We start from the raw sequence: 14,249 nt of genomic DNA on the forward strand, positions 1-14,249 counted from the left end.
CTCTATGATGAGCTGATGCAGCCATGAAGCACTTTCAGCCTCCGATCATCTGGATCTGTAAATGTTTCATCTTATCCAATATAATCTAAGATATTCGCTGAGGCCCCTTATGTACTCTACCTGTGAGTTTGATTTTGGCGAGTCTGGCGTAGACATCCGGTAACTCAGCTAAATCAACCTTCAGCTCCTTCCACAGTCTGTCCAGACGTGCCTCCCTGGCCTCATTAGTCTCCACGTGCACATGGGGAGTCTCATCCGAGGTCGCAACGACATTAGACACAGACTTTGTCTGTAATACAGTCTTTCCTGGAGTGGGCTTTAGGGTGGATATCGCAGGTTGTGCCACTGCTTCACTGGTGACATCCTCTGGCTGTGGCATGGGGTCTGTGACCACAGCATCAATAGTTGGTACTTGCTGCACCTGCCTCACCACACTGTCATCTCTCTCATCCACGATGGTCAGGACAGGTGCCCGTTTAGGGATGGCTCTTTGGTGAAGCTCACTGTTGCTCTTTCCTACATACTGGAAAGAAAATAGGTTGAAAAGGTGATGAATGGAAAGACACACGGAATAATTTACTGTTGTCACAATAAAACTGTTTGCAGGAATGTACACAGCATAGAATCATTAGACCTTGTGAATCAAGCAAGATGCAGTTGTGGAGAATACATTAGTAATAAGCGATAACAAGTTTTCAATTGCAAATAAGAAAATTGTTAATAAGCATTTTGCATGCATGCTACAGATATAAATGCCAAGTATTTCTGTGTTTTCAACCATCAAAGCACACAGAAATGTTCATATACTGAGACCCATGAATGGTACCTGGCGTTTCAGGAAGTTCAGATGCTGGTAGGTGATCCAGTTTGATGGATCTCTCCTGTACAGCTGGATAAGGCTGCGAGTGCTCTGGTTACTTCTAGGGACATTTCTCACTAATTTCTGGTTCACACTGGCACCAACCAGACCTAAAATAAACATAAAAGAAAATACTAAGTCAGTAAAATAAGTACTATGATAACAAGTGCTGTAGGAGGAATGTAAACCTTATGTAGGTTACGAAATAAGTATTCACCGAGTCATATGACTAATACACTATACACATCACACGTTGTATGTAGAGATTATAACACAAAGATGTAACTTATGTGGTGGGCTATCGATAGCATCCTCATGATGCTGAACTTACACGTATTTCCTACCAATGTGACACAAACATTACGTAGTAAGCTAGCTTTTCGGTGTCGTTTGATTACAAACGGTTGACAATAAAAGAATGAACAATTACACAGGCTGTGGTGACAGTCAAATCACTTGCTAACTGAGGGTGCTCTGTGCAGATGCAGTTGACTCCTGTCTAAGGTCACTGCTAGCCAGCTGCCAAACACTTCTCATATGACTGAGCTAGCTGGCTATATGCTAAGTTAGCTAGCCGCCGCGTTAGCTTGACGGGGTGTTTTCAGCAGGCGCACATTAAAAATGACTTTAAAATACAACAGCATGTCAAACGAAATCACATATTGTCTCTGCTGTTACCCGACAGTCTGCAGCATGGCGTTTTAAACATGTTCTTGAAGCATAAAGCCGGTTGCCGTTTCGTCCCCTTCACATGCAGCGAGCCGCCATTCTGACCTCGTTAGGTAAAGAAAATCACTTCCGGGGCACAGATTGTGAAACGTCAACTCCCTCGAGAGCGTTGACTAGAGCTACGTGTCTAGAAACACACAACCTGCATAATGCACGGTCGTGTGACAGGTGCTATTATAACCAGCACGTAAATAATCATTTGTTTTTCTCTTGTCTTTTTATAATTTTTTGTCGACATATCAAGTCTCATGTAGTGTAATCCCTAACTAAAAATAACTACAGTGATGCTCTGGTAAATTTTAGAAGGATATTACACGAATATCACAGCAAAACTATAAACTGTACATAATATTATATAGAAATATTATAGGAATAATATAGAGATGCCACATGCCAGGTGATAAATAGTTCCATAAAGTATGATAAGATCACGATACCACACACACTTTATAAATCCCTATAGAAATATTAGGATATTGTATTAGGTGAATATAATAGTAGCTAATACCATGGGAGAAAAAAAAAACGTATAAAGTACGTAAAAAGTATGATGAAATCACCATAAACTCACTACGGAGTAGCATAGACACACTATAAGTCCCTATAGGCCCATAGGAATATTATAGTGATTTTTCACTAGGGTTTACTTTCATAAGGCTGTCCAGTTTCCTGACAAAACACTGCAATATTTCACATAAATGACGTGGGTTAATAATATCTGCATAACATCTTCATGATGAAACTGTTATCTCATTTTCTCTATTCTCATTCTAATTATATATGCACCCTGCTACTCATTTTATTTGCCTCCTTCTGCTGCCCTCTTGTCTTTTTGGTTATGGCAAGCAAAGACATTTGTAAAAGGTTGCACTTGTTAAAGGGACATTGTTCAAAATAGAGAAATAGCCTACAACCATGTATAGGGCCTGTGACTCTGAGGGCTTAATTAATTGAATCCGGTCTGGCAGGTATAATAGTGAATGTTTGTTCACAAATGAACATTTAACTGTTCTCAGCTACAGGGAAAAAACAGACTACTGAATATAGTGTTCTGTGTCAGTGGATCATTCCATTCTATCTGTCTTGTATGATTGATGCTGTCTGTAGCAGTTTGTCACTGGGATGATTAAAGGAATGATCTTATAGTTTCAAAAAGAAGCAACTGAGTATTTCAAGTCTATTTTTCTAATAGCATTGTGTGGTGACATGCCATCAATCTTCACTTTTTGCTCCATGGAAAGCGTTTAGTAACTGCAAGGCTCCACTGTGCATAAATTCGTCATTGTGCCTAAAGAACATATCCTCACTCAGTCCAGCTGATATGAAATATCATGTTAAGTTAGAGTAACAAACATCAGTTGGATTTTCATTTTGTCGGAAGTCAGGTTACCAGGAAAACCACTGTCGTTGACCAATAAATCTGAGTTGCAGATGGGATTCATTTAACTCTAAATTGCCTTCTAATTCAATGTCTGGCCTTTTGCCTCCTGCCCTTGTGTGTCCTCTGCCTAGCCCCGCTGTTTGGCCTGTTATTTATGTGTGTGATCATCTTGATGGCCCTGGCTGCCAGTGGGACCTTCTGATTAATACCCTCTCCCCTGCTTTCACTCTGCAGCCTCACTTCACTACTCAAACAAAGATGGTTGAAAACAAAAACAATACAATTGGTTGCTTTCTGTTATGATAATGAGGAGAATTTTCAATGCAGCGTTCCATTTGCTGGAAAGATTAAATTTTACTGACCCATGAGTGGGGCTATAAGCTCATATTGGTCTGATTGTAGAGGTCATATTCTGAATAAAGAAAAAAAATCTTTCTGTAATCAATAATTAGAGATGTGAATATTCAAGGCAATCTAATTTTGTTTGTTTTTGTATTGTAAACATGTGTTGTTCATATAGGATATAGTACACACAGAATCAGCTGACATGTGTATGACATGTTCCATGAATGGCTGTGAGCGATGCAGATATCCTTTCTAATCGCAGGTGCTGTCAATGAACACAAATCCCACTGCGATCCACAAGCCGGGCATCCCATTCTCCTGATTCATCTCATTCATTCCAGCCCACTGCCAGCCGTCCTTCCCTGGCAAGATTACATGGTGTAATCTTCTTGCTCCATCAAGATGCAGGGCTGATGAATGCCAACAATACACACAAGGCCATCCCAGAGCCAGCACAAGAGCACCTTTATTGCAGGAGATAACCATTATGTGCTGTTCTACAAGATTTCATTCCGCAGTGACCCGGTCAACCTCTTTGTGTCAGTTTTTTGATGTCAGTGCTAAAAAGGGGGTTTATTGCTTTGTTTTACCCGATACCTTCTATTTCTAGAGTGCTGTTGTGGAATTTCAATATTCTTTTTTTTTCATATTGCGTCTCCAGGATTGCAGGAATGCAGTTGTTGAGGGGGGGATCAAATCTGCCAAGTTTATGGATGTATAGCGCGCTGCTTCAAACCATAATCTCCTGTATAGCAATCTGTAAGCTACCATACTGCAGATGACTGACAGCCCCAACAGAACGTCAGGGCCTCGCATATTAACAAACAGACTCATTCATGAGTATGCTGCCGCCCCGCCTCCTCCAGAACGGGATGGAATAATATTTGTTTATAGCATTAAGGAATAGTTCATCCTCTGCCAGTGAATGGGAGTCGGACTACCTCAGGGGAATGAATTCCAGGGAATCAGCTCTCCTTATCCCTCTGCCTGACCATTAAGCAGGCAGCCTTGTGGTTTAGGTCTGATGTATTTAGGCTACTATATAATTTGGTGTTAGTCCTATTATGCATGTGTGGATGACTAGTATATCATTTTTTTCTTTTTAGGCAGAAAATAATGTTTGTTATTGAAGGTTTGCTGTGAATTAAACCAACATCTTTTTATTCAACCTCTGCTCTTTAGGTTTTTGTTAAATTCTTCTCCTGAAATCAGGTAGCTCCCCTTGTGATATATGATCCAATGAGTAAAGACAGAAGCAGTGTGGAGGTCACAAACCCAGACATGCCTTTAATTCCTTCTGTCCATAAGGTGGACAAAAAGACAGGAGCTGAGGAACAGATGGACAAAATGGGGTGGAGTGGCTCAGTAACAATAGGAGGAGTTGGTGAGGTCTGTTCAACCCTAGGGGTTTTTCAAAAGCCCTTTACAGTTTTTCTATCTCTGGTGGTGGTCCCGGTATGAGGGCCTTTTATCACACTGCTTTCGCTGCATCTTGACAAAATAAAAAAGGCTGTAAACATCCTCTCCAGAGAGAAACAAAGACACAAAAGGAGTCAGAGCATGTATTGTTGCAGGGCGATGACGTATAGTTTACAAGAGTATGCAGGTTGGTGTCAGCAAGGGAATGTTAGATTTTAAAGAGAAAATGCAGTACAGCTAGTGCAAACACTGAAAGGTTATGCTCCTGTTGCAGAATGAGTTTAGTTTAGTTGAGTTTGTGTATTTGGAATAACAATGGAATGTGAATTACAGGGAAAACCCATAGAAAAAAAACATGTCAATTTAGATGCTAAACTAAATACTGCTCCTTCTGCCTCACAACTACTCATTCATCTCTTTTTTTTTTTTACATTGACTAACTATTAAAATAATTTGCATAGGTTTGGAATAATTTTGGCAAGTAACATTGAAATAGATATTTTTTTTTACATTTATTGAATAATATTGCAACACTATCTGCGCAGCATGCTAAATAAACACTGGAGACAATAGTAATACCTAGATACAGATATGTTTTTACAAAAGAACAAGAAGTAGTTATTTTGTAAAAACATATCCATATCTAGGTATTACTATGTGATAGATCTTGGCCAAATGTTTTCACTTTTATATAAAACACAAATGCATAATTTGGATTCAAGGTGAACAAACACAATTTATTCTAAAGGGGAAAGCAGACGTTAGAAAGATTGATGGGCTAGCACAGTGTTAGGGTCTCTCAGGCTGTCTAGTTTACTGTGGCAAGAGGAAAGGGGGTCTCTTTAGCAATTTCAAGGGGCCAGGAATTTACTCCATTCGCTATTTTAAACACAGATCCCTGGCGCTTGCTGGTGAAAAGGTGACATGTTGAATCAATTGAAGGTAACATGGGCTCCAGGTTGTGTAAGCAAAGTGCTGAAGGGTCATTAATAGACATTAATAAGAAAGGCCCTCTTACTCCATACAGACAGCATGCTGCCCGCATAGGGCCCTCACCAAATGGCCAAATCATTTTTTATTCTTGTTTTACATGTCCCACACTGGGGAAAGCACTAAACGCCTATAATGAGACACCCCCTCCCAAGAAGCCCCAATAAATGGCCTAGTCAAATAACAGAGGCCTCCCAGACCTGTCATCGCCCCAGTTCATCCGCTCTGATTTACAAGCACTGTCCCAGAGGCTTTAGTGCCATCACTAATCCCACAGGGATGGCCATTTGAATGGCTGAGGAGTCAGACCTCCCAAAAAAAAAAGAAAGAGAAGGACAGACACTGCTGCATAACTCCAAGCAGAAACAGATGCAGAGACGCTCTCCTGTTTATAATTGATTTTCAAGGGCAGCGTCTTGTTGTCAGAGTTTGTCTAACAAGCCCCTGGCTGGCGCCCTGTTGCTCGTCAACCACAGGGTGTCAGATGGAACAGCCATTGGCCACCCCCCCGCACACACACACACACACACACACACGCACACACTGCCTCCGCTGGGATGGCAGTGGCACCATACTGGAATACTGAGATCACCCATGGAATTAGCCTGTGGGACAGACTCTTGTTCTCCTCTAAAACACAAGCCGACTTCTGTTTGAAGGCATTTTGAGTTGGTGAAGCATCTGAAGCCTCCAGAGTGGAGCTGGTGTTGTCCTCCCCAGCTGGCGGCCTGAGGCATGCCCTCTATCCATGGACAACAGGTATTCTCAGGCCCTATGGCCGCCAATGTTTATGTCTGAGATCATGGTGTCTTTGTGGGCCTCCAAGGCTAAGCCTCTAATTGGCCATGGCTCATCAATCTCACAGAGCAACCCCTTTCACCCAAGTCTCATCCAAACAGCTAAGAGGAATGAGACCCGTGGAATGGACTCTATGCCTCCCAAAGGCCTAAAAGTAGGCCTTGGGAGGGGCAAGCGGTTTGTGAGAAAACCACACTTATTCCAAGTTGATGTCAACCAATGTGTCCATCTGTTCTTTGTCTCTCCTGACATGATAGTCCCCCCCCCAACCCTAAAATGTATAGGAGATGTGTCACCCCAGTTTTTCCCATTAGACGCATGGGAGATATCATTAAGGAGCAAGACAGTGGAGAATGGACAGTTGTTTAGCAGCGCTCAAGAGGCTCAGACTGCGCTACATTCTGTCTTATCCATATACTAAATGTAATTTCGCCATCTAGATTGAATGTCATAACATCCGTTAAATGGCAGTTCAAGGAAAATGAATTGCCATCTGTCTTCAATCTGTTCCTTATTTGCTGTTTTCACTTGAACTTGAACTCTGTGATTTATTGGCTGGGTGAGAATGAGAGCATTTCTTTCATTTCACTTTATTATCTTGGTTTGGTGGCAGCGCCTGGCAAGTGGGCGGGAGGGCCATTTCATGTGGCATGGGACAAGGTGACAGTCTGCAAGGCTGCTGGTTCAGTGAGTCCAGGACCATAATCCAGAAGCATGGCCCAGACCGGGTCGAAGGGGTCATTACAACTCCACAGCCATTGTACAGCCTTTATTTGGTTTGGCTGAACTCTCAAAGTCCAGGGTTTGGCCACAGCAAAACGCAGAGCCCACAAATTTGTCAAAAGGAATAAGGAAAAGTCCACAGCACATGCGGTTTCTGGGGTCACAGCAAAGTCTCCACATTTCTTCACATCCAGAGACAGCATGTGCAACCCTCAATGTGGTTTTTCCATTAGTCTGGATGTGTTATTTATTTATTCACTCATTTATTTATTTATTTATTCACCACAACAAGTCCAAGCCGGCCGGTATTTGTCCATGGGAAAATTTGGTGCTGGAGGGCATTGGAGGTTTGGTTGAGATCACGTCACTTGTCTCATGAGGAGGAGAGAACCCCAAACAAAGCAGGGTGAGTACGGTTCCAGTTGCCCCGTGAAAAAGACACACACACACACACATGCGCACATGCACACACAAAACAAAGCTGAATCCAGTCCGTGTCCAATTCTCTTCAGTAACCGAGAGTAATCAGCTGTGTCATCCTTGTCATAAATCTCAAAGAGCGGCAGTGGCTCCCAGCCCAGATGGGAATAGGCCTTGTTCAGTCGCACTTGCCTCTATGTCATAAATCCATGGCCGTCTTCGGAGAATCGGTTTCCTGCTTTGTGTATCTCTCCCAGCAGAGGAGTACATGGGGGAGGCGAGGATATTGCAAGACCGCAGTCTCCTGAAAGAGTCAATTTGCAAAATGGACTGTCTCTTCCTCCCCGCTGAAATAATGTTGGGTTTTGAAGCAATTTTTTACCATCGAATACAGATTTGTAGCTCGGTCACTGTAGCTGGAATCATAGCTCTATGAATTAATGGGAACAACATGCAAGCCCAAGGTCAATTAATGCTTGGATTTTATATTTTGAAGCTAAAAGTCTTGAAATGAAGTAGTTGTGTGTAAACAAAGCTAAATTGTTTTGATTGCAGGGCTGAACAATTTCTCTACCGCGGTTGTAAACTTAATAACAACTGAAGCTTTCAGTCAAGTACAGTACATGGAAAACGCAGAGGCGTGCCTGTCCTCTCTGGCCCCCTTAGGCAAGAGAAACAGAATGTGCAGACATGGTGAATGCACGGACACAAAAACAGACCCTGTTGTAAAATGTCATTTTTATTGAGGAGTTATCCCCAGTTTGTCTGACATTTATTGGTTCAAGAAGGAGATAATTTCCCGTTGACCCAATCATAAACCATAACCTAATCCTACTCTATACAGTTTGGATTCACTGTAACCCCGTTTCACGTTCCCAGGATGGAATCTAAATTCCCTTTTATGACAAAACATAATACAACTGATTGTTTAAATAAGTTGCAAAATAAAACTGAACTTCATTTTATAATATCTGTTACGAGGTATTGATTGGACTCCTAACACTGGCAGTGTTGATTTGAACACTTTCAGAGTTAAATTAACATTGACAATTTTACTATGTACAGTTACAAGACATCAGAGTTGTCAAATTTCAGTATGTGTGGTCCAGAGATAGAATCCAATTGAAATGCTCCTGGCAATAGAAGTACGAAAAGATTTTGGGTCAATTGTACACTTGACACTGTAGTCTTTATATCCTCCCCAGAATTGCTATTGCACCCTTTATTGAAAGATACCTGCAACTTGATTATAGTCTCTTTGCTGTATAAATTGGTCTGAACCTGTTTAACCTTTAATATCTCTGTGTTATACACTTGCTGTAATGACTGCGAACAACCCCTTACTCTCTAAGAAAATGTTCCATAATCCCGATGGAGAGCAGCTCGTTTTCCACACGGCGCTGTGCGATCGCCTGCGGGCCGGAGCGCCTCTCCCGCCTGCAGGTCAGTGTGCATGGCTGGTCGTATGACAGAGTCTTGGCAGCTGCGGTCCAAAGGGTCCTGTAAGGCGGACAGATATGGAACATTCCTGGATGCTGCTCTTATCTGTGGGGACAAAGCTGTTCCACACATTACCCCCGACAGTCTGGGCCGCCTGTGCCGGTGGTCTGCTCCCATCTACATCATCTACCCAACCCCCACCCGCCCACACCCAGTCCACCCACTCACCCACACACACACCCATACAGAGTGGAGGAGTAACGAATCACATGTGATGGCATTAATAGAATGTGACTACAAAAAAACAGTAACAAATGGTTTGTTACTGTATAAACACAAATGACGACAACGATGATGATGATGATGATGATGATGATGATGATGATGATGATAACACTATTCAAACCTATACATATTGGAATAAGTTGTTAGTGGAACTGCCTATTTCGTAAACTGCCTATGTTGGAGAGAAAGTAAACCAAAAGTAACTGAATTAAATCAGATTACACCCCATTGAGTATCCCATTGAGTATCCCATTGAATTACGTTACTGATTGCAATTTGAAGCAGGTAATCCACAGTCTTTCAAGGAATTACATTTTGAAAGTAAGTGCTCCCGTCGTTACAGCAGCCCCCCGACTCCGACCCCCCTCCTGTGCAAAGTGCCAGAATGACAAAGTGCATAAGAGAAGCACGGTGGCAGAAAACGAGGGAATCCTATCAGTGCATGAATTTAATTACCACTCAGATGGCTCCACGTAATGAGGAAAAGGTGGATATGTGAGAGACTTGCATAATTCATTCCGCTTTTCTCATTTAAACTTCCCCCTCGCCTCCTCACCGCTCCTCTGTCTTTCCTGTATGGCACCACATTTCTCTGAACTACGGTCAATAATTTCTTTTTAACCAAAAACATTTGCATAGTGGGAATTATCTGTGCACCATGTGTCACTGAGGAAGAATGTGCACGGCGGACGAGGGTACAGGTGGTTGAAATCAGCTTTCATGTTGTGCTCTCTCTCCCTCTCCGCCTAATTTTTCTTCTCCTGCTGTAATAAATGGCAGAGCAGCGCCGCAGTCTGCCCTCCAGATTCAAGACTTCAAGGGGAATACCATTTCTGCGCCATAGGACAGTTCAGCTGGTACTAGTGGGCATTCACCACAGTCTCCTAATACCGAAAAAGAGGGACAGAGGTTTATGTCCCACCCCTTAATCAGCGATGTCATAGTGATGAATCAAAAAAGATGGAAAAGGTGACTGTGAAAGTAGCAAGGGAGATTTTCTGGGGAACAGTAGCATCATTTTCTGGACCGATCAGTTATCAAATCTATAAAATGACGCTTATTTTGTTGCAATAGATCAAGCAAATATTCTGAGTTCATAAATTCAGCTTTTATTTATTGTCAGTGACATTTTCACAACACCACAGATTTGAGTCTTGGTTCTGTGATTTCTGGCTTTCAGAAAGAGTTGTTTGTGTTGACAAAATGTGTTGAACTGTCCCTGTCTTAGGTTAGGGCAATAGCAGATGTGAATTCTTTAAAATGGTATTTGCCCTTGAGTGATATTTCCCTTCACTGTCCCATGAAGTGGACAATTTAAGGTCTGTGATACTTTTAGACTGAAAGGGCTTGATTGAATCCAAGAACACATTTACAATAGTTGCAGATAGGATTATGGTGAAAGACCTACCGTATCTGTACTATTGGGAAATTAATCTTAGAGTGGAAAAATACACTCAACTACTTTTCTGGGCAAAATAGCCGAACGACCTCCCAGCAACAGGCAACACAGTGAGACACAGGCTCACAAATCTATTCAGACAAGATGATCAACAAGATCCGTGCACACACTTAAGGAATCGGTTGCTGGAAGTCCATTCGTTTTCCATGAGCAGTCCATGCATCTGTTAATCTTGACCATGGTCACCTTATCTCCTCACTTGTCAGTGCAGAAAAGTTGAAGCTGAACTTTGGGGAGATATCCTGCATCAGCAGCCAAACACGTACTACCCAAAAGGCCATGTGTGTCTGCATTCTCTATATCCGCTGTGATATATCATTAGCTGGTCAGCCAGAGGCGGTGTCAGTGGTCCGTCTCCCTGCTGGTCTTTGTCTTTCAAAAGACCTTTGGGTTCATTTCACCTCATTTACAGAGCCTTAAAGCTTTCATTAGACCGGATTCCTGCGCTTTTACAATAAACTATCAATTGCCTGGCGTTCTTGGGCGCTTGTCTCCACACTACAGACATTTTACACACATTTTTAAGTGGCGTGTGTGTTTTGTGTGAATGCATTTGTGTGTCCATGAATGTGTGTACATGTGCATGCGTGTATGTGCATGCATGTGTGTGTGTGTGTGTGTGTGTGGGATGAGGTGGTTGTTTGAAACTTGACCCTGGGGCCGGTTGGATCCATGAAGGGCCTCTTTCATGTCGCCTCCCCATCCAGAGTCCGGAGACTTGAATCGTCCCGGCTGAATCAAGTGCTTCCTTATGCCAAGTGTTTACTCGGGTACTTAAGAATATTAAACGAGCCTTTCAGTGGGCAAGTGTTGGGGCGAAAACATTGACGGTGTGTGAGCATGTATGTACTAAGGTGTCAGTCAAACGCCTGCGGCTTTGGATGGAAAATAGCCACTCTGTCATCTTGTTTTTCTCCTTCCTTTACCCAAATCACCCCCTCCTGACCGCGTTGCCCTCTCTGCTCAGACACATCACTTACCAGAACTCAAGACAGATCCATATGAAGCCTCTTAAGGCGTGTATATATGCGATGTCAGTCTCAGCAGAACTGATCGCACTGATTTGTTTTTTTTCTTTCCCATACTTGATTCTGTTTCTTTTTAGCACAAGCGTGCCAGGTGGAATAGTCATTATCTGGTGCTCGCCGGACAGCTACTTGGACGGGAGGCAGACGAGAGGAGTAGATGGACATTCCGTACCGAGGAATGCCAGGATATTTTATAGGACCTGAGAGCTGCTGTGACAGTCTCCTGCGCGGTGAATATACGTTTAGCCGCCGTCAGTATCCCCGCAAGGATGACACGCCGCATCTGTTTGTCTCAGAAATAGATGCTCTCCTAAAGCTGCTGGAGCAAGTAGGGGAAGGATGTCTACAATTCCAGCTGGGGAGAAGAGGCATTCTTCTTCTTTTACAAATTACAGTATGTCATCACGACACAGGAAGGAGATGACCTATGCACACGTACTGTATGTCATATAATGTGTGTGTGTGTGTGCGCGGATGTGTATCTGTGAGTGTCTAAGTGAATCTGCGTCAGGGCCTAGAAAGTCAGTGAACGCATCACATCTACAGCATGTGATAGAATGCGCTGTGAATGTATGAGTGTGTTAGTGTCTGTGTGTGTAACTAGGTGGGTGTTTAGGTTAAGAATGTCTGCTGTCCAGATTGAGGCGTGTGCACACTTTGAAGAGCCTGTAAAATGTGCCGGGCTAATTCGATTTGAACTGAAATGGAAACATGTTCTGACCCCTGAATTAAAAACGGCTGTGCTGGACCTGGTAGCCAGGTTGAGCAGCCATCTTTTTTTTTTTTTTTTTTTTTTTTTAACAATGACACATCATCGCCAGCTGGTTACCTTTTAGCAAGATACAGGCACTTTTGGTAGTCTGGGGCTTTTGTTACACTTGCTGAGCATCAGGCTCAGTTTGAAAAATCGCTAGCAGGTTGGGAACACCTGCGTTTCCCCGGGCTTTGCTTCTCTCGCTGCTCCCTTTTTAATGAACAAAAATGTAGCTGCGGTTTATGATGGATTCCTCTTATGCCCTCCTTTATTTTGTGCGTCATTTTGTTGCCGTGTAAAATTCTACACCCTTTCGATTTGACATGTTGAGAAAGAATAATGTTGGAGATTTTTCTTCATCTTTGTTCTTCTTGTGGGCCGTTTTCCCGCAAAAAAGGAGAATGATAAATGATCAATTGATGATTACCAGTCAAGCAGTCAACCCCTGCTGTGTGTTCACTGTTTAAAAATGCAACACAGGAGCTCATACAGGATGCACTGCTGCTACCTCACGCCTTCCCAAAGCACTGCAGCATCCCAAGGGCTTGAAAATAGCGGTACATTTTAGCTGTGGCATGTAAACTCCACTTGCCGCTGTGGCAGGTAGCCAACCTGTGTTCAGTCATTCCAGTCTAATCTGAAAGCTACTTTTGCTACTAAGAAATTCAATTTGCTGATGAAATTCTGAGTCCACCATGGCCAAACTTGTCCGTCTTCTGCATATGTACAATCTCCTGGGACGCATCATAGGGAGTGTGGGAAACTGTGCCCCAAGGACTTTTTATTGGCCTGTACACAAACCCTCTGGGAATGATGGAGCCAACCACAGACAATCATTCATATTTTGTGCAGTACTATTTTAACCTCTGCTGTCTGTGTGAGGGATATCAGTCAACCACCTTGAGGTTGACTGATATTGACCTTTTTTTTTTTCTCTCTTGACAAACCAAGTGTGTTTTCTAGTCACACCAGAGCATCACTTGTTGTTTTTTAATGTAACCCAGCAGAAAATGCATGAGAAATCACTGATTTGTTCATGTTTTGTCTTGTTTTTTTTGTTTTGTTTTTTTCATTCAAAGAAGCAAGATAAGATGTAATGGAAGTCTGTTGACAATCTTGTGCGTACAGTAACTGCACTTTTTGCTTGTCCATTCATTACATAGTCTTTACATAGTCTTTACAGAAAGACTTCCTGGCTTGAAGTGGGTCCCATGCCTGGACACACTGCTTCCAAGAGATTTTCATAAACAAAGTGTTTACTGGCAGCGTTTCCAGCTCAAAACGCCCAGAGGAAAAATTACCCCAAGGTCACACCTCTTACTCTGGAGGACAGAGCGGGGAGAGATTACATGTGGTATCTCACAGAAAGACAGTGAAACAAAACAGCCTTCATATAAGCATCGGTTACCAGGACCGCATAATATCCTGTTTCGGACGTTTTTGCCAACTAACCGTGCGTTCAGGAACAATAATGGATGGAGATCGTGAATAGACAAGGTCCGACTGAGGGCAAACTTCCTCATGAATGAGTATCTTTGGCGCTAAACAGCTTAGTGTTTTTAATTGGGCAGTGCACTCTTTGACTGCAGCTGGAATTCCAGTGCAGCGAGTTCCGGAAA

General features: G+C 42.7%; 1 protein-coding gene across 1 annotated transcript in view; it reads right to left on the minus strand.

Moving 5' to 3' along the window:
• cox10 (cytochrome c oxidase assembly factor heme A:farnesyltransferase COX10) overlaps nucleotides 1–1,633 on the minus strand; it is a 33,149-nt gene extending 31,516 nt beyond the window's left edge. The window contains exons 1-3 of the mRNA XM_071901889.2: nucleotides 1,538–1,633; nucleotides 827–969; nucleotides 121–523 (exon numbers count right to left, since the gene is read on the minus strand). Of these exons, the coding sequence (XP_071757990.1) occupies nucleotides 121–523; nucleotides 827–969; nucleotides 1,538–1,568 (577 nt within the window). The 5' untranslated portion in view covers nucleotides 1,569–1,633. The remainder of the gene's footprint in view (nucleotides 1–120; nucleotides 524–826; nucleotides 970–1,537) is intronic.
• Between the last annotated feature and the right edge of the window lie 12,616 nt (nucleotides 1,634–14,249).

This window comes from Centroberyx gerrardi, chromosome 20 (genome assembly GCF_048128805.1).
Source record: "Centroberyx gerrardi isolate f3 chromosome 20, fCenGer3.hap1.cur.20231027, whole genome shotgun sequence".
Taxonomy (NCBI): Eukaryota; Metazoa; Chordata; class Actinopteri; order Beryciformes; family Berycidae; genus Centroberyx; species Centroberyx gerrardi.